Source organism: Vanellus vanellus (assembly GCF_965231255.1).
Source record: "Vanellus vanellus genome assembly, chromosome: 4".
NCBI classification, from domain to species: domain Eukaryota; kingdom Metazoa; phylum Chordata; class Aves; order Charadriiformes; family Charadriidae; genus Vanellus; species Vanellus vanellus.
This window is the reverse complement of record NC_138909.1, coordinates 2,573,188-2,598,182: the sequence shown is the minus strand read 5'-3', so window position 1 is coordinate 2,598,182 and position 24,995 is coordinate 2,573,188. Positions and strand designations below refer to the sequence as shown.

Below are 24,995 nucleotides of genomic sequence, written 5' to 3'. Positions count from 1 at the left end.
CACTCAGCGGCAGAAAAATCAGGCACTGCGCAAAGTGAAAGGCAGGTACTACAAATGCCTTATATGTGGGATTTTTCCATTAACGTGGATCTCTCAGTGGTCTAATATTTACTGGTTTGTCACCTCCCTAGAGCCCAGTCTGCATTAAGGCAGTGGCCACTTGCATGCCATCACACTGTCTTGGGAGCCGGGCTTGATTGATTTTGCTATCACCAGAGCAACCCATATTGCTGTGAGCCCCCTGCACACCCGGACAGAGTATCCACTGTACCTGCTGGCTGTGCCCATGCAGTTGTCCCATCAAGTCTCTTTAAAATAGACGTGCTTCATGTCCTTCCATGCGGATGAAAAGACCTTCTCCCTGCTACTGAACCGTACTTCTTCCTTGGCTGACACGGTACTTGGGGTCTTTATACTCTTCCAAGGTGTCTGATTTTTGTACAGTGCATCAAGTCCCTGCATGCGGAACACCTGACTGTAATGGTGCAACGGCCTTACTCCAGGTGCACTTCATTACATTCACCTGGTAATTTTTTTTTTTCCTACGTTTGATATTGCCTCCTTCACTTTCTCCCCAGGCAACAGGCCCAAACACATGGAGTTGTTGCTGGCTGCCTCCATCTCTTTCTCAGCAGTCTCTCTAAATCCCTTGGCCTTGGCAGCCACTTACTTATGGCAGCCTGCCCACCGTAACTCTCACCTGCTCTGGGCACATGCTGTGTCTTTCTTCTCGCAGTATGCACAACTGTGCCGCGGTTTTGACCCCTAGCCCAGACCTAGGCCACCTCCTACAGAGGCTGGAAGTGGTCCTGGGAGACCTCGCCTTCAACTGACCACCCTGCTGGGACAACCTGGTCTGAGGTTCCTTCTGTGCCAGGGGACTCACTCCTCAGTCTCAGGATATCCTTTGGAAGGAGTATCGATCCCATAGCTGACTAGTTTATTGAGCTACTTCCAACTAAGTTGTGTGCCGCCTCAAATGTCCCTTCCTACTGTTGCTGACCATATAGGATTGTAATAGGACATATCCAGCTGAGGGCATATTCAGCACAAGACGAACAAAAGGAACTCTGTTGTGGTATGTCAGCACTAGAGGTTCCTGCCAAACTATCAATTCCACAGTCTGCTGGTCTGAGGACATGCCACACTGTCTCGGCCTCTCAGCGCTCACATGCGAAATGTTCTGGGAAGGGCCCGGATGGAAATCCCTTGAGCAAATAGTCAGAATATGCAAGAAGTGCTGTAACTGTGGGAGTGGGACAGTCTCGGGGCACTGTCGGTCAGACCTCCAGCAAGAATTTCCCAGCTAGAGCATCAGCTCAATTATCTTCATGCAGTCACTGCCACAAACCACCAGTGGGACAACCAATTTTGGAAAACCGTAACAGCTTTACAGACTTCTTAAACACTGATCCTTAAACAATGAGACCCAGAAGTAGTAGAATGAAATTGGGAACGCTAGATAAAAATTCCAGTGGGACTTGCCCTTCTCTGTGCCATCTTAGTTCTGAAAGGCGTCTCCTCTTTCAAGATAAAAAGCAAGAAAAATGGAAGGGAGCAGCACGCAGAAGCTTGGATTCGAAGAGCAGTTCAGCCTATGCCCAGAGGAGTTTGGTTGCCGCAGCAAAAATAGCCTTTTCATTTCAGTCTCACAAGCGCGGCCCAGGAGTTACTAGAGAAGGGGTTAAAAAAAGCTTATGACAGATGAATTTTTAGCAAACCGATTCAGAGTTAATTTGTCAGGAAATAAATAGAAAAAAAAATTCCTTTGCTCTCTCTATGCTTGATTTATGTCCCTGTGCTTATTATCTCTAGAGGAAATCCTCCTTTGTGTGCTGTCTGAACAGCTAATAACTACAGATACTGGAAGGAGTTTAAAGAAAATGAGCTGCCTTTGCTCTGAACTTCGGGTTTTTATCTGCTAATCTCAACCTCTAGTGGTACAGCAAGGTTTCCCCGCTCATCTTCACAGGGCCAGGGTTTTCATGCAAATATTTATTCTGTTCCTGGTCTTTACTGTACAGTATTATAATACACCCCTAGCCCCCTGCGGGAAAATAAGAATTAAAAAAAAAAACAAACAGCAGACTTATGTTACAAAAAAAAAAAAAAAAAAAATTGAACACTCACAAGTTTAGTTGTCCAGTTCTTAAGAGGAGCGGACAAAAGGAGTAAAATGGAGCTGTGGGAAACATCTCGCCTTCCCTGGCACTTGAGGCACCTCTGTCAGTGGGACAGCCGGGCGGAGGGGACGAGGACGGACAGCCAACCCCTCCTGCCGCCCTTCGTGCCGGGGAAAGGCCCGAGGAAGTAAATAAAGCACGAAATGGCTAAATTCCTGTTTACATCTTGCAGTAAATAAGGCGACTCTGGTGACAGGGAGCTCTGTCGCAGCAAACACAAACACGGTACGGACATAAACGCAGGGCGAACTCGACGCTTTTGCTGAGCGTCCGCACAAGAAAGTGTTTGTAAATAAGCGTCTTTCCTTATTGTTTCACGAGTGTTTTAAAGGAGAGAGGGGCGGGGAGCCGAGCACCCGCTCCCCACAGCCGCGCAGGCGCCGCGGAGGGACGGCGGAGAAGCGGCTGCTCCCGCTACCTCCGCGCGATCCTTCCGCCGGGCGGCCGGCGGCAAGGAGTCCGTCCCCCTCCCTCCCTTCCTCCCTCCCGGCCGCCCGCTCCCGCGTACCGGGCGGGCACGGGCGACCGGCGAAGCCCCTGAGGGTGGGCGGCGGAGGAAGTGGGGGGAGCGGCGCGGCGGGAAACGAACGCCTCCGCCCGGCGTTGTCCCCCCCCGCGGTGGTGCTGAACTCCAACGGCCGCCGCGCGCGCCGCGCCGCGCCGCTCCGCCCCGCCCGCGCGGGAGGCGGGGCTGGGCTGAGGGGAGGCCGCCCCGCCGGCCCTTCTTTCCCTCCCCTGCTCCCCCCGGGAAGCGGCTGGCTGCGGGCTGCCTCTCGCTCCCTCCCCCCCCCTTCCCCTCCCTTTTAATTTTTATTTTATTTTATTTTACTCCCCCCCATCCCCACCCCCGCGCGGCGGCGGCGGCGGCCCGCCTTCACCCCCTCATCATCCCCCCCACACACACCCCCGGCCCCGCATCGGCCCCGCCATGGCGACATGAGCCCGCCGGCCCCCGCCGCCGCCGCCGCCCCGGACATGGGGCCCGCACGGTGCTGAAGCGCCGCGGAGGAGCCCCGCCGCCGTCGCCCCGCCATGGGGTGCTGATGGCCGGGCCCCGCCGGGCACCCCGCCGCCGCGCAGGGGAGGTGAGCCGGGGGGGGGGGGACGGGGACAGGGGGGTGGCCGCTGCGGGATCGGGTGCGCAGGGCAGCGGGGGGGGGGGTGGGGTGTGCAGTGCGGTGCCTGGGTATACATCGGTGTGTAACGCTTGTGCAAAGAAGGTGTGCATCGCACAATGAGTGCCAAACACAAATCTATGCGGAGTTGCCCCCCCCCCCCCCCCCCTTGTCCCATCCCAGCGCATCTGTGCCCCAGGTGTGAGCGCTTCTTGTCACAGCCCTGGGCCGGGTGGCTGGCTCTTGGTGGCGCACGTAATTTGTTTTTGTTCTCTTGTCTTCGTGGTACTTGGTTTGCAGAGGTGGGCTACGCTCTCCCCCCTTCCTTCTTTGCCCTCCCATCTGCGATGGAAGAAGTTTTCTTGAAAGAGCGGCCTTGTGTTCTATAAATCGGTCTCCAAAGGGGTGAACTTAAAAAAGTGGGGTTACTGTCGCTTATTTCATGCTGGTGGTAGAAAGCAGACTTGCAAAAAAACCTCCGGAAAACTTGTCTGCTGAACACAGAAAAGCCCGTTCCCTTCTCCTCCCCTTTTGACCTTGTTAAGGAGGGAAAAAGGAACAATCCCGCATTTTCCCAGTCTTAAAAATAAGGGTGTTAGAAAGCAGACTGTTTCGAGCCTGAATTTAAAAGTGTGTTTCAGCATCAGCCTTTGTGTGTTCCCAAACCATTCTTTCCACGGTGTACTGCAACAGCCTGTACATGGCACGGCCCCTTTTAAAGATAAAAGGGTGAGATTTTTTATTAACCAAATATTTAAATTGAGCAAAATGCATGTGGTTGAGAAGTGCCCTTTCTGGAGCATATCTCACCTTTTTCCTCCAGGGGTGGCAGATGTGGCTGTGGCCTCTCCCTCCCCTGGGGCCACTCTCTGGCTGGGGCTGACTACTGCCCCCCTGCCCCAATTTAAAGCTGAGGGGTGTGTGAGTGTGTGCATGCATGCGTGTGGAGCCTGGGTTTTGCAAGGTGAGGTTGGACAGGAGTTCGTCTCTCAAAAAGCAAATCACAGCATCTTTTCCTTGTCTGGAGGGTTTGATTTTGGATCCCTGCAAATAATTCGGTTTTGCTTCTAAAGTAGTTTGGCTTGCTCGTAAAGGTAGGGGATGGCTTGCTCTCATTTGTGCCTGCACAGACCTCGGCATGGGATGTGGGAAGCTGATCTTTTGGCTTCTCCCCATCAGGAATCGAGCTTTTACATGGTGTGTATATATATATATACACTTCTAATTATCCTTCAACCCTATTTAGAGCTTGTGCATAGCTTGATATGACAGAAGTGATTTGAGATGCTTCTTTTACTGTGTCCATTCTGTGTTCTTACTGAGTCCTGTGCTTTGTTTCCTCTGGGTCCTTATTTAAAAATACTCTGAGAGTGCTTCTGTCATTGCATGATAAGAGCCTTACTCTATCAGGACCCTCTCCACAAAAGGTCCTGCTCGGTGCATGCCTGCTGGGGCCGGCTTTCCCACTTTTTCATGTTTGGGGTGCAATGGAGCTGCAGTCAGTGTTGATGAGAGCTAGTGGTGAGCAGACCAGTGCTCCTGCGGGGTGTTTCTGCTCTGGTGTTGCCATCAGCAGCCACTCGTGGATGCAATTGAGGGCATTGACATGCCTCAGCACAGCCTGAGATTTTCTGGGTGGGGGCTGCCCCAAGCTAGCAGCCTTGCCCCCCCCCCCCCCCCGAGGGCAAAGACACCCCATTGTCAGCCCTGCCACAGGCCCTGGCCTTTGCCAGTTGTCCCCTCCTGAGGCTATCAAAGAGTGCAATCTGGGGCCACCTGTGTCTCACTGAGGCCAGCTGTGCAGCCTTACTTTCTGGACTCTTCTGCACAACCAGGTGGTAAAGGGGAGCTTGGATTGATTCAGGTATAGTTTTAGGGAAACAGCCATAGCTCAGTGGTCCATATCCCTACACCCTAAAGGCCTTGGTATGCCTTTGTCTGAGGGACCCAACAAGTCAGGTCTTGGGAATCTGTGTTTTCCAGGGCAGGGCAGTATCCAGGGCTGTCTGTCTGCCATCCTATATTAACTCTTTGATGCAGTCTACATTTACTTTTTAAAATGTGTTATTTTCCTATTTTGAGATTATTTGTTACAGTAATCTTTACACAAATTTATCAATTTAAATACACTTCAGTCCAAACGTGAGGCTGTTGAGTGAGCACCACTACCTTTGCTTGTGTCATTGCCCGAGGATTAACATTTCAAGTCAGTAGGTAGACCCAAGCGTTTAGCTTTTTTACAGCTTTGAGCATCTCCCCTGTAATTACAGTCTCTTAACATTTTCCCTTCTCAACTTCTCTGTGCTCAGCTGCTTCTTAGTGTACCTCATGCAGGCAACAGAAATGAGAACATGAGCAGTGTTCGCTCAGTGGAGTATGTCTTCCCCCAGGGCCTGTGTGAAAGATGCTTTCCTTTGCACACCTGCAGCAATGCACTGGTTAAAACGGTAATTAATCTTGACCTCCCACTGAACTGGCTTTTGGGGAGCACATATATTCACAGGGTTAATCTTTGTGTTTTTCATGGCATTTTTTAGGAAATAAATTTGGTGCAGCTGTCATGCTGATATAAATTATCCATCTAAACTGGGTGATAGAATGGACAGATACGCAATCTGCAGTTTATGTCACACTGCTCTGTAGCCTACCAGATAGAGATTTTAAAAAGGCCAGGCAGGACCAGTGGCTTCAGGAAACCTAGACGTTGTATTTTGACTGCCAAATGATAACCCTTAGGACTCTTTTGCCCAAGCAGGGAGCAAAATGCGAGTAAAGAAGATGATGTCTATCTCCAGATGGAGTGAAACACAGTTGTGGGATCTGAAGGTCCTCCCCCTGCAAGATGTAAAGTGGGTGACTAGAGCCAACCTGCTCAGCAACAAGTCGTGGCTGTTTTCCTCCACTCCCATAACACTGTGGGGGCTAGAGAAGGTGCAAACCTGGATACTTGTCACCAGGACACTCCAATGAAGAAGCAGTAAATCCAAGCTGGCCATCGAGGAGGTGGATTTCAAGGGGGATTCTGGTTCACTGTGAACAGAGAATGGTTTGAGAATTCAGCACAATAATAGCTATTTTCAAATGCTAAAAAAGCAAGGTGAAGTCACTCCGATGGAAGGAAAGTCTCACGTGTCTCCCATCACAGTATGAAGCAGATATAGTCTGAAATGTTCCCTTCCTGTGTTTGCTAACTGCAAATAGTATCAACACTGATTTATTAACCATAATGGGTATTTGCACTTGCAATAAACTCATCTAAAAGCTCACTCATGAATAACATGTTACTGCAGGTACCCCATTTTGCTCATCAGCCCAGGCATCAAACACTTTCTTCACTGGGATGACGGGAGGTGCTGGATGAATCCATTTGCCAGAGGCTTTTGCGCCTTTTTGGTGGTATTTTGCAGTATACAGTAAGATCCCTTTTCTTGGCTGGGGTAGCCCTTGACTACAGTGGTCTCTTAGAGAAGAACTTGGCTCCCAAAATCTTCAACCTTTACCTCCCTAACAATTTCAACTGTAGATTTTGGGGGTGAACAGCTGCCACGCAGCCAAAAAGCCTGCTTCCTTTAAGGATGCAACTGCTGTAATACTGTGACCATCAAATGCAGCTTAGTCTCCATTTATGAAAGCACTGCAAATATGTCTGTACTTGCATTAATAGGAGCAAAGGGGGACTTTGCACTACACGCTCTGCGGAAACAGCGGCAGAACTCTGACTGCCATTACAATACTGCCTCAACCATACCGTTTTCTCTTTTATCAGTACCCCCACCTCCCAAAGTTTCCTTCCCTGGGTTTATTTTATTTTCAGCTGAGAACTGCTGTTTTTTGGTTGTCTAGAACAGGGGATATCAAGGCTGTTACATTCGTTCTTGTTGTGCAGGAGAGATGAGTATGTAAGGAAGAGCCAGAGCCATGCCCGTGCCATCCTATTTTTGCAGACAATTAGAATTAGGTCCTTTTCCGTATTGTCTAAACAAGAGGCTAATTAGTCAGCAAGCTCGAGCTCCTGGAGGATAATTAAGCTTTATAACTGTGGGTTCTCTTTGGTTGATGAGAAAGAGGAGACAGTACCCTCAGAGCCTAAGAATGCTGCTCTGCAGCTACTGTGCTGTACCTCATAATTGATCTATTGTTTCAACAGCAGATAATTCCTCATTTCCTCATAATTACTTCTTTTTAGTGCCTCACACTGTATCCTGATATTAGCTGTAATCACTGATAATTTACCCTGAAGCCAATCAAAATCTGCAAAGCGAAATATTGGCCTTGGTGAGCATTTATGCTTTCAGATAAAATTCTCTTTTGTTGTTGTCAAGAGGAATCAAGCCATTGTAGTTACACATTTTTTGGATGTGGGTGTTGAACTGGGTATAAACTTGTTTGGTTTTGTTGCTGTTCATTTATGTTAATGACTGACTAGTGCCGAAAGACAAAAAGAGCTACTGCTGAATCCTGTTTCTGTGTTTTTGCCCGTAGAGGCATTGTATTAATTTGGTTTCAGGGGATTATATTACTCAAAAGGTAGTGCGTGATGCTTTAGATTCTGAATGCCTGTTGGCCCTTGCCTGTAGAGAGTTAGCTTTTATGAGCTTGAAAGCCTCTGGCCCTATTTTATGAAATTACAGCTCTCATACTTTGCAAGCTTGATTTTCCTCAAAGTGAGTTTCTTCAAGTTACTGTTGATTTATACCAACTTATATTGGTGACAGGAGAAGTGAATCATACTCTACATGTGTTGCTTTTAGGAGACTAGCAGTGAGATATTACATAATGCCAGGTTTGGTTGCCTGCCCCCCCCCCCCCCCCCCCCCCCTTTTTTTTTTTTTAAAGCCTTCCTGTTCTGCCTTCAGCATTTGCTGCTTGAAGAACTGATTGAGTAGCTGCTCTGGGCATACAGCTGAGCCCTCACAACTGTGCTGCTTTGAGCCTAAAGCCCTTAAGACCAGAGTGGTTGAGGCTGGAAGGGACCTCTGAATGTCATCTTGTCCACCGCCCCTGCTCAAGCAGGGCCACCTAAATCCAGTTGCCCTGTACCATGTCCAGATGTCTTTTCAATATCTCCAAGGATGGAGACTTCACAACCTCCTTGGGCAACCTCTGCCAATACTCTGTCACCCTCCCAGTAAAGAAGTGTTCCTTATGTTTAAAGGGAAAATCCTGTGTTTCATTTTGTGCCCCTTGCCTCTGGTCCTGTCACTGGGCACCAGTGACAAGAGCCTGGCTCCATCTTCTTTGCACCCTTCCTTCAGGTATGTATATATATTAGCAAGATCCCTTCACCCCCAAACCTTCTCTTTCCAGGCTGAACTGTCCCATCTCTCTCAGCCTTCCCCCGTAGCAGAGATGCTCCAGTTCCTTCATCATATTAGTGGTTCTTTACTGGACTCTCTCCAGTATGTCCATGTCTCTCTTGTTCTGAGGAGCCCTGAACCAGACAGCACTCAGGTGTGGCCTCATCAGTGCTGAGTAGATGGGAAGGATACCTCTCTGCTGGCAACACTCCTCCTAATGCAACCCAGGATACCATTAGCTCAGCGGGTCACAAGGACACACTGCTGGCTCATGGTCAATTTCATGTCCACTAGGTCCCTCAGGGCCTTTTCTGCAAAGCTCCTTTCCAGCCAGAAAGCCACCAGCTTATACTGGTGCCTGGGGTCATTCCTCCCCAGGTGCAGGACTTTGCAGTGACCCTTCATGAGGTTCCTGTCAGCCCATTTCTCCAGCATGTTGAGGTCCCTCTGGATAGCATCACAACCCTCTGGCATACCAGCCACTCCTCCTCATTTGAGGTCATCTACAGACTTACTGAGAGTACTCTCTGGCCCGTCATCCAGATTATTAACAACATTGAACAGAACTGGACCCAGTATTGACCCTTGGGGTACACCACTGAGCACCACCCTCTGGACACAGTCATTCATCCATCTCACTACATGCTCATCCAGTCACTGCTGTCAATAGTGTGCCCACATTTTCCCTGCCTTCCTTTTGTTACCTATGTACTTATTCAAGCCCCTCTTGTCTTTGACTTCCCTTGCTAGATACAATTCCAGCTGTACTTGGGCTGTCATAACCTCATCCTCAGCTGCTCAGTGTTTCTGTATTCTTCCCATCCTTGCTTCCACCCTCTAATGCTTAATTTTTGTGTTTGAACTTTGCCAAGAGCTACTTATTTATCCACACAGGCCTCCTGGCCTTTTTGCCTGACTTGTTTATCTGTTGGGATGGAACTCTTGAGCTTTGAAGATGTGATCCTTGAATACTAACCAGCATTTTTGAGCCGCTCTTCCCTTCAGGGCCTTGCCCCATGGGACACTTCCACGCGGACCTTCGAAGAGTTCAAAGCCTGCTCACCTGAAGTCCAGGGTTGCGAGCTTGCTGCTTACCTTCCTCCCTGCTCTTCAGATCCTGATCTCCACCATCCCGTGGGCACTGCAGCCAAGGCAGCCTTTGACCTTCACAGCCCCAACAAACCCCTCCTCATAGGAAATTATGAGGGCCAGCAGAACACCCCTCTTTAGCTTCTTTATCACTTGGGTCAGGAAGGTTGTCATCAATGCACTCCAGGGACCTACTGGATTGCTTATGCTGTGTTGTCCCTCCTGCATATGTCAGTGTGGTTGGAGTTCCCCATGAGGACCAGGGTCTGCAAACATGAGGCTGCTTCCAACAGACTGCAGAAGGCCTCATCCACCTGTATTCCCATCTACTACAGCATCACCCTTAACTGTTTTCTCATTAATCCTCACCCTCACCCCAATCCTCTCAGTGGGCTCCTCATCCAGCACCAGGCAAGTGTCCATGCATTCCAGCTGTTCTCACATTGAGGGGAAACTCCACCATCCTCCTCTTCCCAATGTCTTTCCTATAAAGCCTGCATCCCTCTGCTGCAGCACTCCAAGTGTTCCAAGTTGTGGGAACCATCCCACCACCTATCTGTGGTCCCAAGAAGACTGTAGCCTTTCAACTGCACACAGGTTTCTCACACCATGTTTATTCCCCACGCTGTATTCATAAGCATACATGCACTTCAGAGAAGCGCCCCAATGTGCTTACGCTCCAGAAAGGGTTTGGGAAGATTTTTCCATAATGGTACCTTGTAGGTGTGTCCTTGCTTACATGCAAATGCTGGCAGTGACCCCACTGAAACCTCATTTTGTATTAATTTTGTGATCCTTTCCTGTTATGTAACCACACACCCTTTGCTCATTAACCCTGTCCGTCACTCTCACAGGGCTCCTGGTAACTATCCCTGCTGTATCATACCTAGTTTGAAGCCCTCCCTATAAGGTCCCATCCTAATAGCAAATATACCTTTTCCTGGCTTGGTGTGGTAGATGCCATCCCTCCCAAGCAGATGCTGCTCCAAAAGCAGGATCCCACGGTCCTAGAACCCAAAACCCTGTCGCCAACACCAGTTCCGTAGCCAACTATTAACCTGCACTGAGGAGAACGTCACCAGGGCCCCCAAGCTTTTGACTGCTGCCCCCAGATCTCTCGACACTCTCCAGGTTGCCCCTGATAGTATCACTGATGCCCAGGTGGAAGAACAGCAGGGGTAGCCATCAGAAGAATGGACAAGCCCAGGCAGTCCCTTCACAACACCCCAGATCTGGGCCCCCAACAGGCAGCAAGCCTCTCTAGATGATAAGGCAGGTGAGCGCCTGTCCCCTGCAGCAAGGAATCATCCATTACAGTCACTCACACATTCTTCCCAGAGGTCTTGCATGGTTTAGGGTCAGGTGGCCCATATCTTTTGCTTAAAGACACATCTGGCTCCTCTTTTAACAATAGTGGTGAACCTGTTTTGCAATTACAAGCCCTTAGGTGGGGTAGGAACTTTCCTTTTAGTGGCAGAAGTCACCCACGTCCATCCTTCCCATTCTCTAGTGGTTTCACTTACCTTGATGGTGGGGGTGGATGCTGAAGTTCTTCCGGCTGCTGAATCCCAGAAAAGGTGCTCTGTCTCCCATGAAACTTCTTTGATGCTACCCAGCCTGCTCACTTCCTCCTACAACTCCTTCACATGGCACCACAGCTCATTCAAAACAACATAACTCCTGCAGGACAGAGGGCCATCTCTGCCAGCCTCAGAAAGAGGCCCTAGGCACTCCCTGCAGCTTCAAGTGCTGGGCTTATCATCCAAAACCCTGCCTTCATCAAACCCTCTACCCTAGTGGGGGCAGCTCCTCCAACATCTGCTGGTGGAATTGCCCTGTGGCATGCCACCACCATATCCGAGACTGCTTACACTGGAACATGTCCAGCTCAGTCCCCCTTCACAACAGCCTTCTACAAAAACTTCTGCATTTAGTAGTGGGGCCTTGGGCCTGGCTTTTATATAGACCTCACCCAAGCATTGGCTAACAGGGTGCTTGACCCTCCCTAATTAGGGGGCAGGTGCACCCTGGGTAGCTCATTAGAAGTTGCTAGAGCTTCCTCAGGCCTATGGTCTTGTGACTCCCCTTATCTTGTCCTTACCTAGCAACAGCAACACCCTCAATTTTCTCAGAGGGTTCCCAGGTGTTTCCCAGTGATCCTGGACCACATTGTCCCCAAAAGATCCAGAAGGTCCCAAAGCAAGACCCAGAGACTGCTGCGCAAACCGGGGTTGGTTGCCTCTGGTAGCTGTGCTCGTTCCTTTGTTGATGGTGTGCAGACAATTTGCTACAGGGCTCAGCTGTTTCTTTCCAAGATTTACCCATCATTTAGGTTGGAAACAGCATAAAAATAACTGGCGTCATTTCAGCAAACACTAATTTGCAAGTGCTTTATACCTGTCTTGTGCTTCAGTTCTGAACAAGGAGGTAGCAACATCTTTTCCACGTGACCTCAAATTGTCCCATATGAGGGCTGTCCACCCTTGATGTGATACCCCAGTGCACACAAGAAAGGCTCACATTCCTGACGTGGCAGCACGGCTGTTTCTAAGCATCGAGATCTGCGTGCCAAATAATAGCAGGGCCCTTTCCTGCCAAAATGTTAGCCCGAGTCCCTTAGCTGATTGTGCGGAGTTTACATCTTAAAGGGGCATCTTGCATGCATATCAGCAGCCAGATGATGAGCCCACACTGTTGAAAGAGTATAAAATGTAAGCATTTCTTTTGCAAGCGTTCAGAAAATGGCATAGAGGGGGTTTTGGTTTGCAAGGGGTTTGTTTTTGCTTAATTTAATACATGCAAGCAAACAGCCTCCATCAGTTAATAACTTTTCCTTTGATTTTTAGGTTCAAATAAACCAAAATCTCAAAGCAGAACTCATTAAAGTATATTGAGTTTCATCTCCTCTTTGCATCAAATGCATACGTTACGCAGCTGGAGCTGGTCTCCTAGGGCTGGATTCTGAGTTTACCTTTTATCCACAGTTTACTTGGTATGTTGCCACACACTGCCTCGAAAGGGAAAGGAGCCGTGATTGAAACAGCTTGTTTGCATCACTCGTGAGCTGCGGCACAGAAAATTTAAGCTGTTGCTGACCAAAGGCCTTTCTGGGCAAAAGCTGCTTGGACAGACTCATCTTGGCAGTTGCTGAGACAAAAAGGAAATGCAAACCTCCTCCCTGGAGCCATTAGAAAAGGGGGTAGGGCAGGCATGGGTCTGGAAGCATGCCTGTCTCGCCAGGAGGGAAGAATGGTGACATTGTCTAAAAGTTCAGTCAGGAGTTCATCTTCTACCTTGTTTTTTTTTCAAAGTCCCTGCTTTGAAAATATCATTTAGGCTTCCCTTAAATAGCAAACCTGTAGTGTCAGTCATGAGGGTTGGGGAATGAAGTACACCAGAGATTTCTTAGAACTAGTCTGGTTTATGGGTGCTGGGTGTAGGAGAGAAAAGGCTGAGCAGCAGACATAGATTTTACAAAGCGGCTGCTGTAAAATAAAGAATGGCTCAGGCTTGTACCTGCAGAAACCCCCCGAGTGACAGCCATCAGACAGCAGCTTTATACCACTCCCGTCACCAGGGGCTCATTGGCACCCTCTCTCCTATTTAAAAATGCCCTCATCCAGTTATTTTTCCCTCCCCTCAATTATTCCCCCAGTTTTCTTGATGATTTTTTTTTGTTACCCTTAGGGAATACCATGAAGAACCAAATCTGTTTATGTTTTCTCCCACATTGCTGTATGAATCCAAAAGTGTTATGGTGCTGTGGCAAATTCCATCTGAGCTTTCCTTTTTGAACAGAACAGAAATAGAAGATGGTGGCAAGAACAGTGCACTGCTGTGGGCCATGATGCAGCCCTCTCCAAGAGTGCTCCTGCTCCTCCTCCTTAGCTGCTAAATAAGCCCGGGGATTTCTCTGTTTCAAAACAGACTTAAAAACGCCTCCCTCCCCTCCCATCAAAACACTGCTCTGCATTCTCTTTTTGCAGTTGCAGACCAGTGTTTTTTAACTGTCAGGTTTCTTTAAAATGTTTGGAAAAACTCTTCAGTTTGGAAAACTGGTGCTAAAATGAGGTCAACTTTATTTGCGCTCCCAGGAAAAATCTGGTTGGAGGAAAAGAAGTGGTGAGTGTGTGATGTACATGAGCCTGCCTGAATGATGCTGCCAAAATATCTCACAGACTTGCCTTTGTAGCAGGTTGTGGGAGTTAGCTCTGGGTGAGTCACGCAGACAAATGGCAAGGGCCCTCTTCATTTCCCAGCCTGAATAAAATTACCTCTTTCCGAATTTAGGTCTGTTGGCTGGCTTATACACAAGTCAAATACGCTGCTTGTTAAAGGTGCAATATCATATGCGTACCTGAGGCATATTTATGTTTGATACTAATGCATTTCTCATGGGGGAACACGTTCTTATTTTAATGTATATTAGTCTTCATTCCATAGAAGTCAGTGTGTTGCTTCAAATACACTCGCTTATTTAGATGTTGAAATTTGAAACTATATTCCCAAACATCTTTTTCCCAGTCATTTACCTTGAAAAAGATCGTATATTGTCTCACAACTCCATCAAGCTATTTCCACTAACCAGGCTGCAACATGATTTGCTTTCTACACTCAAACCAGTTGATTTTAACCCACGCTGGTCCTCTGCTTGTCACTCTTACATCAAGTTGTGCTTTGGCAAGTTGAAAAGACAGAAAGCTAGGCATTGATTTCCAGTAGTGAGGCATTCATGGGAAATTTTACTGTCTATACCACAGAAACATTGTCCTCTTAGAACTGTGATGTGGCACAGAAATAATGTAAAATTGTAAAAGTAGTTTATGCCTGCTGCTTTTTTATTCTCAGAAGTAAGCAAACACTGTAGGCATTTACCTCTGTCTGGCATAAATTTCCAGACTGCTTTACTGGCATGGGTGGAGGAAAGCGTTAAGCTAAGAGAAAGCCCCAGATACTAAAATTAACATCCATCCCACCCCCCCGCCCACAGCTTTGAAATTTCTAATCACGACTTGCAGTTAGACGATTTCTTCTAGCAGCGCAAACTACGTTTTGATCATTTGAAATCACAGATGGCTGGCTGGAGCTCGGAGGAATTCAGTCTCCTTCCTCTCTTCCTTCTGCTTCACCTTTCTCCCCCGCCCAGGAAAGTCTGTTTTCAGGTCATCTGTAAGATTGTATCATTGCTTGCTAAAGCTGAGGCAGATTTGGCTGCTGGTTGCTGAAAATACTTACAAGTTATGCAGTGTGGTGGTTAAGCTCTATTGGAATTACCCTTCTTGTCCAGAATATATCACCTGGATTTATGTGGAAAATAAAGGTAGCATTTTTTAGGCTCTCTCTAGTCCTAGAAATCTTGTTAATTATTTATGGAATGAACTATATTTAAAAAAAAACAACCCACACAACGAAAAACAAAAACCCAACCCACAACCAAAACAAAAGAGGTTTTTATTCTTGCCCCAAATGATTTCAGTGATCCTATTCACAGTGCAGTTGTATTGGCACAGCTGAATTGCAACTGGAGGTAGGGGAAGATCAGGAACTGTGTTATGAGCTTGTTCTGCCAGTGGATAATACGTTCCTGTAACTGCGTCTTTTGTCTGCAGGAGGTACTTTTTATTGTCAGTGCAACAACAACAACAAAAAAGCCTAGGAAAAAAAAATTAAAAAATGGACTATTTTGCATCCTACACAAATGGACACCCCCCAAACCAAAAAGCCTTTCTGGTTGGGTAGCTATCTTCCCCAATTACTGCAGAAACTGCTTTTGAAAACGGTAGCCTGCAGCACTTAGCAGCATAAAACTTCTCTAGGGAAAATTAAAGTACCTCTTTAAGTAAAGTTAGCTATAAACTTGGATCAAAAAGAGAGATCTTTATGAGATGGGTTACATTTTATGGACCAAGTTGGGGTATTTTTAATGGAGAAGCAGGTGATTTTTAATGCCTCTCACAAGTGAAAACCTGACACCGAAGTTTTGACTCTCTAATTTCAGAGCAAGATTCAACCTGCAGCTTGTGACCTTGCTCACAGGAGACTTCAAAACAAAGCCAATGCATTGACTTGGCTCACTTCTCCTTTACTAACTTTCCAACTGTTCTTTAAGAAGTTTCAGTGTAGCCAGTTGGCCTTCCAGTGAAGATTAAGAAACTTTAAGTACTGTTTGAACAGTGGTTTAAAAACTCCCAAAGTGACCGCAGGAAGAAAAAAAACCAAACAACAAACCACCACCCTGGAGCTAAAGTTTAATTTTAAATCAGGGAAACAGAAGCAGAAAGCTAGACTGAGTTAGTTTATAGTGACTGTCACAAATGCAGCAGTTCCTCTAGCTGTGGGTCTGTTGGGCTCAGTCTCAGAAAAATGCATGCAAGTTTTTTGGCTGGAGCAAATCTTTGCTGCCAGGGCAGTCTCAGCCCTTCTCTTGCTACCGCTGTTCTCTTCAGAGATGCAGGCTACCTTGACAATATCTTTACTGCTGATGGGAGCCTCGACGTTGCTTTTCTGCGATGCTCAGGTTTTACCATCTTCAGCTGAGCAGAAAGAAGGCAGTCTGGTCCCTCTGTGGTCTTCACCCGACTTCCATGAGCTGGATTTCGGGAAGCTGGGCCATCCATCCCGTTTCTCATCCTCTCTGAGCAGTGCTCACTCTGCAGTGGCTCTCTTGTTTTTGTTGTGAAGCGCTGCATACATGTAGAGCATGCTGGCATTTTTTTTTTTTTTTAATGGCGTGCATTTATCTGATTAGGAGCTATGTAAATTTAGATGCAAACTCGTTTCAGCCCTCAGGGTGCTTGGCGAGTTGCCTGGCGTGCTCTTGGTGCTGGAAAAGTCTGCGCAACACTGTTGCTCCAAGGGAAACTTTCAAGCGCGTCATTCCTCTTCTTTTTTTCCTTATAAAGGTTATTGTGCCTCAGCCCTCATTGAATTACCTCCCTAGTTCAGAAAGGAAAGGTTATTTTTCCCTCTCTTTTCCTCTTGGCAACTCAAGAAGAGTTTGCCATCACTGCTCACTAAAAATGTCCCTTGCAGGGCTATTGGTATTTAAGCGTGCTCCAGGGACGCCCCTGGGCTCTCTGCTGGGGCAGCTGACCTGCCCAGGCAGTACAAGGACAGCCTAAAAAAGGATCAGGGTAACGAAAAGATCTTTTCTGGGCCCAGAGGCCTGTGAAACCTGTTTGTGTTGTAAATACAGTGGGAATGTTTGTCAGTCACAACAAAAAAAAAAAAAAAGATGCCTGAGGATGCTCACTTTGGCCTGAAATTTTTCATGTGTTTTCTCCAGTGATTTGAGGGGTGGCTAATTGCTCTCTCTTTCCTGCAAAACCAAGAAAGGACCATCAATATTTCATATTAGGAGACATGGTCGAGCTAAATATAGCTACTGCTTTTCTTTTGACAAGCGTGCAGCAAGGAGCTCGCTGTCGCCCGGCTCTCCGCACTCAGTGCTGGTCCCCGTCTCTTGGCCGAGCTTTGGGTCTGGTCCTAACTTTTGTGTTTTTCTCCGTGCATGCATTTCACCTTGTGCGTCGCTGAGCGCTTGCACGCTCCTTTAATTGTCATCTTCTTCAGGTGTGGTCTGAGAGACTGTAGCTGATACCCTGTTGGATGTTACCCAGTTAGCATTACCCGATACATAGCAAATGACGATCTGCAGGCTCAGTTAAATAATAAATAAATTATAAAAAAAAATAATCACCCGTCTTTTGCTCTGCACAGGCCTGGATGCGGGTCCTGGATGGGACATTATTTCTAGGGTCTCCCAGCTCAACTCCTTACCGTCTGCTGGACAATCTCCCCAGACAAAATATTTCCCTTGCACCTGCAATTTGAACTGGTTTTTTCCATCAGTGAAGGGGGGGTGCAGCCCTCATCAGTGCTGTCCTCATTTTCCAGGGCTTTACACCTCCTTTGGAAGCGCTGATGGATCTGGAAATGGTGGGTGATCTGACCTTTGGGTGATCCAGCCCAGCCCACAGGGAAACCTGTGTCTGATGGGAGGATAATGAGATGCTAATGAAGACCCGGGGGAACGAGCTGGTGTCGGGGGAGGCTATGAATGTGCATCCCTGTTTCCCCTTCAGCTTCACCATCAGCCCCGTTTCCAGTGGTAGGAGTGTCACCAGGATCACCCTGAGGTTTAAAAAAGAAATGCCAAAAAGACTAAAGGCGCATAAATAAGCTGCGGTACAAGCCACGGTTCTGTTCAGAGGAATCACCTCTTCCCTGGCAGAGTCTCCCTCTTGTCAAGCGAGGAACTTCTAATAGCGATTTTTCAGTCCACGGTGATACTCAGTCAGCCATTTGGGGGCTGATGGGAAGTGACTTTGAGACACGCTGCAGAGCACTTTGAGCCCTTTCAGGAATCCTGGTTTCGAGGTGTTCCCTCTAGCTGGAAAATCTGTATATGGCCCCAATCACCTTGGGTCATTACAGTGACAGGCTGGAAACCTCGTGCAGGGTATGCCAAGCCAGTACAGCCTCTCCTTTGTTCATGGAGAAGCATTTGTTTTATAAAAATCTAATATAAAAGGGGTTTCTGTTCAGGACTGAGAGGCTTGATGTTAATTTGCCACTTAAAACCTGCTTGGCTATAAGTGGGACTAGAGTGCGGTTTTATGCCTCGTGCAGGTTCTGCGTGAATCGTGCCCATTAAAAACTCCTGTAAATTGATAAAGAAAAATATTTGTTCTACAGTTTCCCTTAACTCCCTGAAAGCACTCTGGATCTGCATTTGTTCAGAGCTGCCGTTGTTATTATTTATAACAAACTGATTGTTTTCACTGTGAATTTTGTTTATTTTCTCTGATGGAACATGTTGCCTTATTTCCTGTAAATACAGCATAAACTGTTGTATTAACAAACTGGTCTTTATAAAATAGCCTGGTTAGCGTTTGGCCAATATCCACCTATTGCGGATTTCACAAGAGCTCACAGAACGAATCGAAAGTTTAAATAACTTTCCCATGGATTTACCCTTCAGGGCTGAATTGTTTTGCCTAAATGATTTAATACTGTCAAGAAATTTGCGGCCAGCGTGATGGTAAGCAGTATTAGAACAATTTGAATAAGCTTCTCAATCAGATCGTCTTCTCCATTTGAAAGCAGGTGGTGGAATCTGTTGTATTTTAAAAAAATTCAAAATCTGGCCTCTGCTTTGTTTTTCATTTCAAATTTACAAGTTTCTTGACACATTGTTACTGCTGAGTGAGGCTGCACTAGGGCCAGGAGAACCCCCTTTTTTCTGTTTTGTGTATAGCTGAGTGTTTTTGCTTTAAATTGTGTGCTTTTTGTCATCGCTTCTGCCAGTGGAAGCAGGTGTTTCTGAATCCTGTGGGCCTTGCAGAAATTTTGTCTGTCACTTACCTGGCTTGTAGTCAATTCATGCTTTGCAAACGCTGTCACTCGGTTTGCTGTTTTTTTCTTCCTTTAAAACGCATTTCCTATATAAATTAGAGATGTGCCCTAAAGTTTTGTCGATCTAACATATTTTCAGAGTGATTAGACCCAAGAGGAACCATCCTGAACTCCCTGGTACATTTGCATTGCACATGAAAACGGGTCGCAGCTTCTGTGAGAAGCTACAAACCATTTCCAGAGAGGAAAAACATTGATCTTTTTTTGTCGGGCTTCAGCTTGTAAATCATTTAAATTCTCAAACAAGCGTTCCTCTGTTTTGCACAGAACGTCCTGTTGCTGCTGGGAGTGCTGGGCTAAGGCTGGCACCAACCAGACTCCTGGGCTGGGGTTTTTGAAAAACGTTTGAATGTCAGTCTTAACTTCCTTTGAAGTCACAGGTAGACCGGTTGTAACTTCAGCAAGATTAGGGCCAGGGCCACCAATTTACTGAAATCCCCTTTATATTTGCCGTACAGCTCCTCCCTCTTCTCAAGTATTTTTCGTACAACACCCCTACCTTTTAGTGCTGCTGAAGTGGGAGAGGTCTTGCCAGATTGCCTATGTAACAGAGAAGCAGAAAACCTCAAAAGTGGCAGGACTCTCCAGCCCACGTATGTGTTGGGAGATCTGTGGACGATTTTGGCCCAGCTTCATCTGAATCTGAGCCGACCGGTTTGGGTTTCCTTGGGTAGGTTTGCCAAGTACCTGACGATTGCTGTCTGTGTTACAGATGAGCCTGTTCCATTTCTTGCAGCTTTTAGTCACCTTTGTGCTTTCTTTTGCTCGGTTTACCGGACAGGCACGGCTCAGTATTTCACCAGGCTGTCTTTGGTTTTGCAGGTAGCTGTATCCAGCTGGGTGGCAGGTGGATCCAAGGGTTACCATGAAGTTTTCAGGACCCCTGGAGAGCCAGAGGTTGTCTCTCCTTCTGGAGATGGCAATCTCTAGGGAAGCTCAAATGTGGAAAGCACATGTGCCGAAAATTCAGCCCAATCAGGTAATGTCTCTTCTTCACATCGTTCATCTTAGTAAAGGCATGAGACTGTCCTCTGGTGTATTGTTATGTGAACAACTGAAGGTGTTGCGTGAGAAGTTACCTACTGCTTGAGACCTGGGAAATCAGCCTCTGAAGTATGTGATTACTTTTTTATTTGAGGGACATACGTGCCATCAGTGGTACAGAACACACTCTACAGCATACAATGTTAGAGCTCTGCTGTTGCTTGTGAAAGCACATACGGATATTGTCTCAATTAAACTCATTTTACTAATTGTGTGGCTAATTAACACACATTTCTAGTGGGTATCAAGTCTGCAGCAGTTGTTAAAAGCAGCTTAATTTTCGTGGACTAAGTTCACTAATAACAGCGTTGAAATGCTGGTTGCTTTCCACGTGAAGTGACATCTTCTCACATGAACCGTTACCAGTAGCTTAGCCCAGGCCTCCTCCGGAAACAGCATATTCACAGCGAAAGCCTGACTTTGCCGTCTTTTCCCATTTGGAGGCCTATTCTTCCCTAGTGTAAATCAGCCCAGTTCTGGAGGGCAGGCTGTAGCTGTATCAGCTGAAGCCAGATGAGGACCTGACTCGGTAAGGCACCCTCTACTTCAGGAAGAACCCCACTGACTGTCATAGGACTATTTATGCAAGCTTGTGTCGAGGGAAGCAGAGCCAGGCGCCGGCCTGTTCCGGTGAGGAATGTTCTCATAGGTTGCCCAGAGAGGTTGTTGAGGCCCCATCCCTGGAGGTGTTCAAGCCCAGGCTGGACGTGGCCTTGGGCAACCTGGTCTAGTGGGAGGTGTCCCTGCCTATGGCAGGGGGGTTGGAACTTGATGACCTTCAAGGTCCTTTCCAACCTAAACCGTTCTATGATTCTATGGCTGGGGGAAAATTCAGGGTGGAAGGGACTGCAGGGGGTTCCAGTCCAGACTCCTGCTCAAATTTTGCAGCAGTTGGGAGGTCGGACCAACTCGCTCACGGCCTTACCCAACCTGGATTGTGTTGTGCTCCTTGCGGAGGGGGTGTCTGTCTAGTATGTGCACTCAAATTGCCTGTGAACTCCACAAAGTTTTGTTTAAAACAGATTGTGAAACGTGAGGACGCTTGTCATAGAGTTTCTGGTACTTTGTCATTGGGTTGGGCAGAAATAACCACACTAATGGGCTCAGGTCCAGTCTTTCTGTTCTTGATTCATAGAAAATGTTCACGCAAGTGTGTCAGCTGTTGTCAAAGCTAATCAGGGTAGTGTTTGCTTTTTCTGTCTGGCAAACAAAAAACCTGCTGTTGTTGTGTAGGAACAAATATGTTTATAAGGGGCTCAGTATTAGTTTTGTTAATCCACATTTAGGTTTCCAAATAAGCGACCTGGTTGTCAGAGGTGTTGAGTATATTGTAGCTGTGGCTGTCTTTGGGGACGTACAATTTAAGACCCTGGTTTATGGTAAACCAGCCTGTTATTCCATGCTGGCGGTATTCCTGGGTTTCGTGATTATAATGTAGGGAGATAAGATTACAGTATAACGAGATAGGTTAGGGACTCGGAGAGTGTAAGCAAACCAGATTCTTGTGTGAAGATTTCACAGGGACAAGGCGCTTGCATTTTTGCCGTGGTGAAGTTGGTTCTGGTGGCTCAGAAACTACCACTGGCATTAGACAGCCTTCCTAGCGATCCCTCCCTTGCAGCATTGCGTTGTCACTCTTTGAAGATGAGGTTCCCCACGTTCGAGTTATCGCTGCAGCAGAAGGACTAACCTCAGCCCTGTCTGCGGTAAAGAGCAGTTGTCCTGCTACCAGGGACCTTGAGGGGGGTCTTAACGTCACTGCGGTCGAGGTTTACAGCACCTCGCAAAGTGTTGTCCTCAGTGGTAAATACTCAGAGATGTTCACGGGACTTTGGGTCGTCTGCTGAATATGAAACCAGGGGGGCAACTCTATTGCCTGCTGCAAAAAGTCAGAGTAGGATACAGTATGGAAACAGCCTGATGGCTAAAGCCAGTGTAAAGTTTGTGCTTGATAGCAGAGTCTCAGGTCTGGCCTGGACAAATACCAAGTTTGTCCTTTTAGTGTGTAATTATGTCGTGATGATGAAGGATCTCTCCCCCCTAACCCTCCCACACTTTGACAATATCGCTGAGGTCTATGTTTGGGAGTATTTCCCTTTCCTCTCTGCTTGTCCTCTAGGGTTTCTACTCCTGGAATCTCCAAAACTCTGTTGTCTTTGTAACCTTTTTCTCTATATTTTTCTACGTGTCAGTTCTGACATTGACTTTATCAGCCAGAATGCCTTACTATTAAATGTTTTCTAGCAGTAAATAATCGTTAAATTGGATCGAAATCTCTGTGTGTGTATGCGTAAAATGTACCAGAGTCAGATTTAAAAGAGAACATAAACACAGCTGTCTGCTCTGGGGAAATCCTGACTTGCAACGCCACGGCGCAGCTGAAAACCCTGTATTTGTAGTCACGTATTTCTTGCTGTTCCTACAGTTTGTGACACCCGACTTTTCAAACTGTCACGTGTTCCTCCACTTCTGCAGCATTCATTTTGGCTGTGTTACAGTCATGGACATTCAGTGTGAATGATCCTATTTTCTGTAGTACGTGGAAGAAGGTCATATTCCCTAACATCTACCGCCTTCTTATGAAAACAGCTGCAGTAGCCTAAAACCTCACTTGTATGAAGCTGTTGTTTATTTCCCATGACAGTCAGGAAATCTGCATCCTTCTGAGTATCAGATCTGGCAACCCGAAGCGTGTGTAACTTTCCATTCCTTGCTGCAAAGGTAGACTGACTACAGGAAAGGTTTTAATGAAGTCATCTGGTTTGCAAATGGGAAAATGTGAGTGCATCTACATAAAGAATCTAATGCTCAGATTGGAGGCATGCTGTAACTATTTTTTAGGAGCAAACTTTCAGTTTTGACTTGTTAGGAAACATTTTTGGTTCTAATGTTTAAAACCAGAACAAATTCAGTTTCTAAATATGTGTCAGAATTGAGATCTTTGAAAGGAAGAAAGAAACTCATAGTTACAGAAACAGGAAGACTACATCTTTAGTACAGGATGCAGAATCTGTTGGGGACTTCAGTCCTGATAATGTATGTAATTTTTCTGTTTCGTTTTTACTTTTTGTCTGAAAAGTCCCATTTCCTACTGGCATGTATATTTCTTTTAGTTTCCCTCCTTTAAACGTAGGCCACTGGCTTCGGATGTGTTGTAATATATCAAAGTCAGACATCACAGGGGCTTTTCAGCCTGAAAAAATAGGTGGGCTGAGTCTGGAACCCTCTTAGCGCTTCTGAGTGTATTTGTTTTTTTTGCCTTTTTTTCTTTAATCTTTTTTTTTCCTCTCTTCGGTTATACAATATGCAGATGACATTCAGAAGTTTTCATGTCATTAAGGCTTGAGAAATCAAGTGGTAAAGACTGGTCAAAGGTTGATTTTTGTGTGTTACCAAGTAACTTTGCAGCAGAGGGGTGTGTAAGCCAAGAATTTTATTTTTATTTTTTATAGAAACACAGTGTCACTTCTGTCATTTCTCCTTTCTTGCCCGTTCTAGCTCTTTCTTTCTGTCTTCTCCTTTGTTCTCTGTACCTCTAGAGGAATCAGGAGACCTCAGTTTATCTCCAGTTTTTCCACTGTCTCAGCACATGACCTTGGGTTGGTCTTTTAACCTTCTGGTGCCTGTTTTATCCAGCGGTTAAATTGGAGGCTGACTTACCATTTTTGTAAAACATTGTGAGGTTAATGCATCCCACTCTTCTGCTTTGCCGAGCGGTAATCCTTCTCCCCGGTGTTTGTGCACTTTATTGTGCAGATGGCAGCAGCTGTGCTGCTTAAGCTCTCTGCTGCATCACTAAACCGTGGGCAAACCCTACAAAAGGCCACTTCTGAAAGGTGTCAGGAGAGCACCTCTAATTCCCAACTGGAACAAGTGAGAAGCAACCCAGTGGGTGTCACTTGGGGGTCGCTCTGCCGTAAAACAAGCGTTCCTGAGAACCAAGGAAGGACCGATTTGGCCACGATGTTTACAGCTGCCCTTTGCAGAAACCTCCCAGTCCTGCTAAAGGTCACCTGCTTGCTCTCCGAGGAGCCCACAGCGGGACTAGGTAGAAACAAATAGGGGAAAGAGCAAAACATCTCTGTCTGGGACAGCTGACACTAAAGAAAGAAAGTTATCAGGTAAGGTGTTTTTCCTAGATTAGGCAGCAATAAAATTGAGTCATATTTGAGTTCACAGATAGTATTTTTTTTTAGACTGCATTTTTTTCCAAGTCTCAAGGGGGATTTGTGCTGTGCTTGCACTCTGGAACCTGAGTCACAGCTTCTGGCCCTCCAGTCTCACGCAGCGAGCATGCAGTGGGCCCCGTGGCAGGGTTGTTGGGTCAGGGACGGTAACACGGTGATTTGGCTGTCTGTAAACAGGAAGCAGAACAACAGCTCTGCATGCCTCTCACCATCGCCAAGCCCTCACAGGCAGCTTTCTGACAGAATGCCTAAGAAATGGGGTTTGGGGCACTGATTTGGGAATCAGACAAATAAGATCTTAACCGTCAAACACGCTGGAGGCCTCAGGTCTGTGTATTTCATATGGGGCACTGTACTCCCTCCCTTGGGCAGAATTAGACCTCTGCGCTCACTCACTTTGGAGTGGCAAAATGACAGACACGGTGAGTGCGGCGCTGCCGTTATTCGGTATAGTCACCTGCAGTGCCGGCATGTCGACTGGTCTCATGTCATGTTACTTAAAATACCTGCCAGGAACCCCTCACAGAAGCTTCCTGTTCGCTGTCAGTGTCTTCATCGATAGAGTACGTGACAGACAGGATATTTCTTGATAAGGAATCCGGCAGATAATGGCAGGAAGCAGGTAATTGTGATGTACCTCTGTTTACGCAATGAGAGAGAGGG

At 46.9% G+C, this 24,995-nt stretch overlaps 2 protein-coding genes across 2 annotated transcripts in view; one reads left to right on the top strand and one right to left on the bottom strand.

Annotated features, from left to right (window-relative positions):
* Nucleotides 1-3,068: 3,068 nt before the first annotated feature.
* CCNI (cyclin I) overlaps nt 3,069-24,995 on the top strand; it is a 34,179-nt gene continuing 12,252 nt past the window's right edge. The window contains exons 1-2 of the mRNA XM_082483154.1: nt 3,069-3,268; nt 19,924-20,080. Coding sequence (XP_082339280.1) covers nt 19,967-20,080 — 114 coding nt within the window. The 5' untranslated portion in view covers nt 3,069-3,268; nt 19,924-19,966. The remainder of the gene's footprint in view (nt 3,269-19,923; nt 20,081-24,995) is intronic.
* The window catches only part of SEPTIN11 (septin 11), a 95,385-nt gene continuing 76,369 nt past the window's right edge, over nt 5,980-24,995 (bottom strand). The window contains exon 10 of the mRNA XM_082483153.1: nt 5,980-6,328. Coding sequence (XP_082339279.1) covers nt 6,031-6,328 — 298 coding nt within the window. The 3' untranslated portion in view covers nt 5,980-6,030. The remainder of the gene's footprint in view (nt 6,329-24,995) is intronic.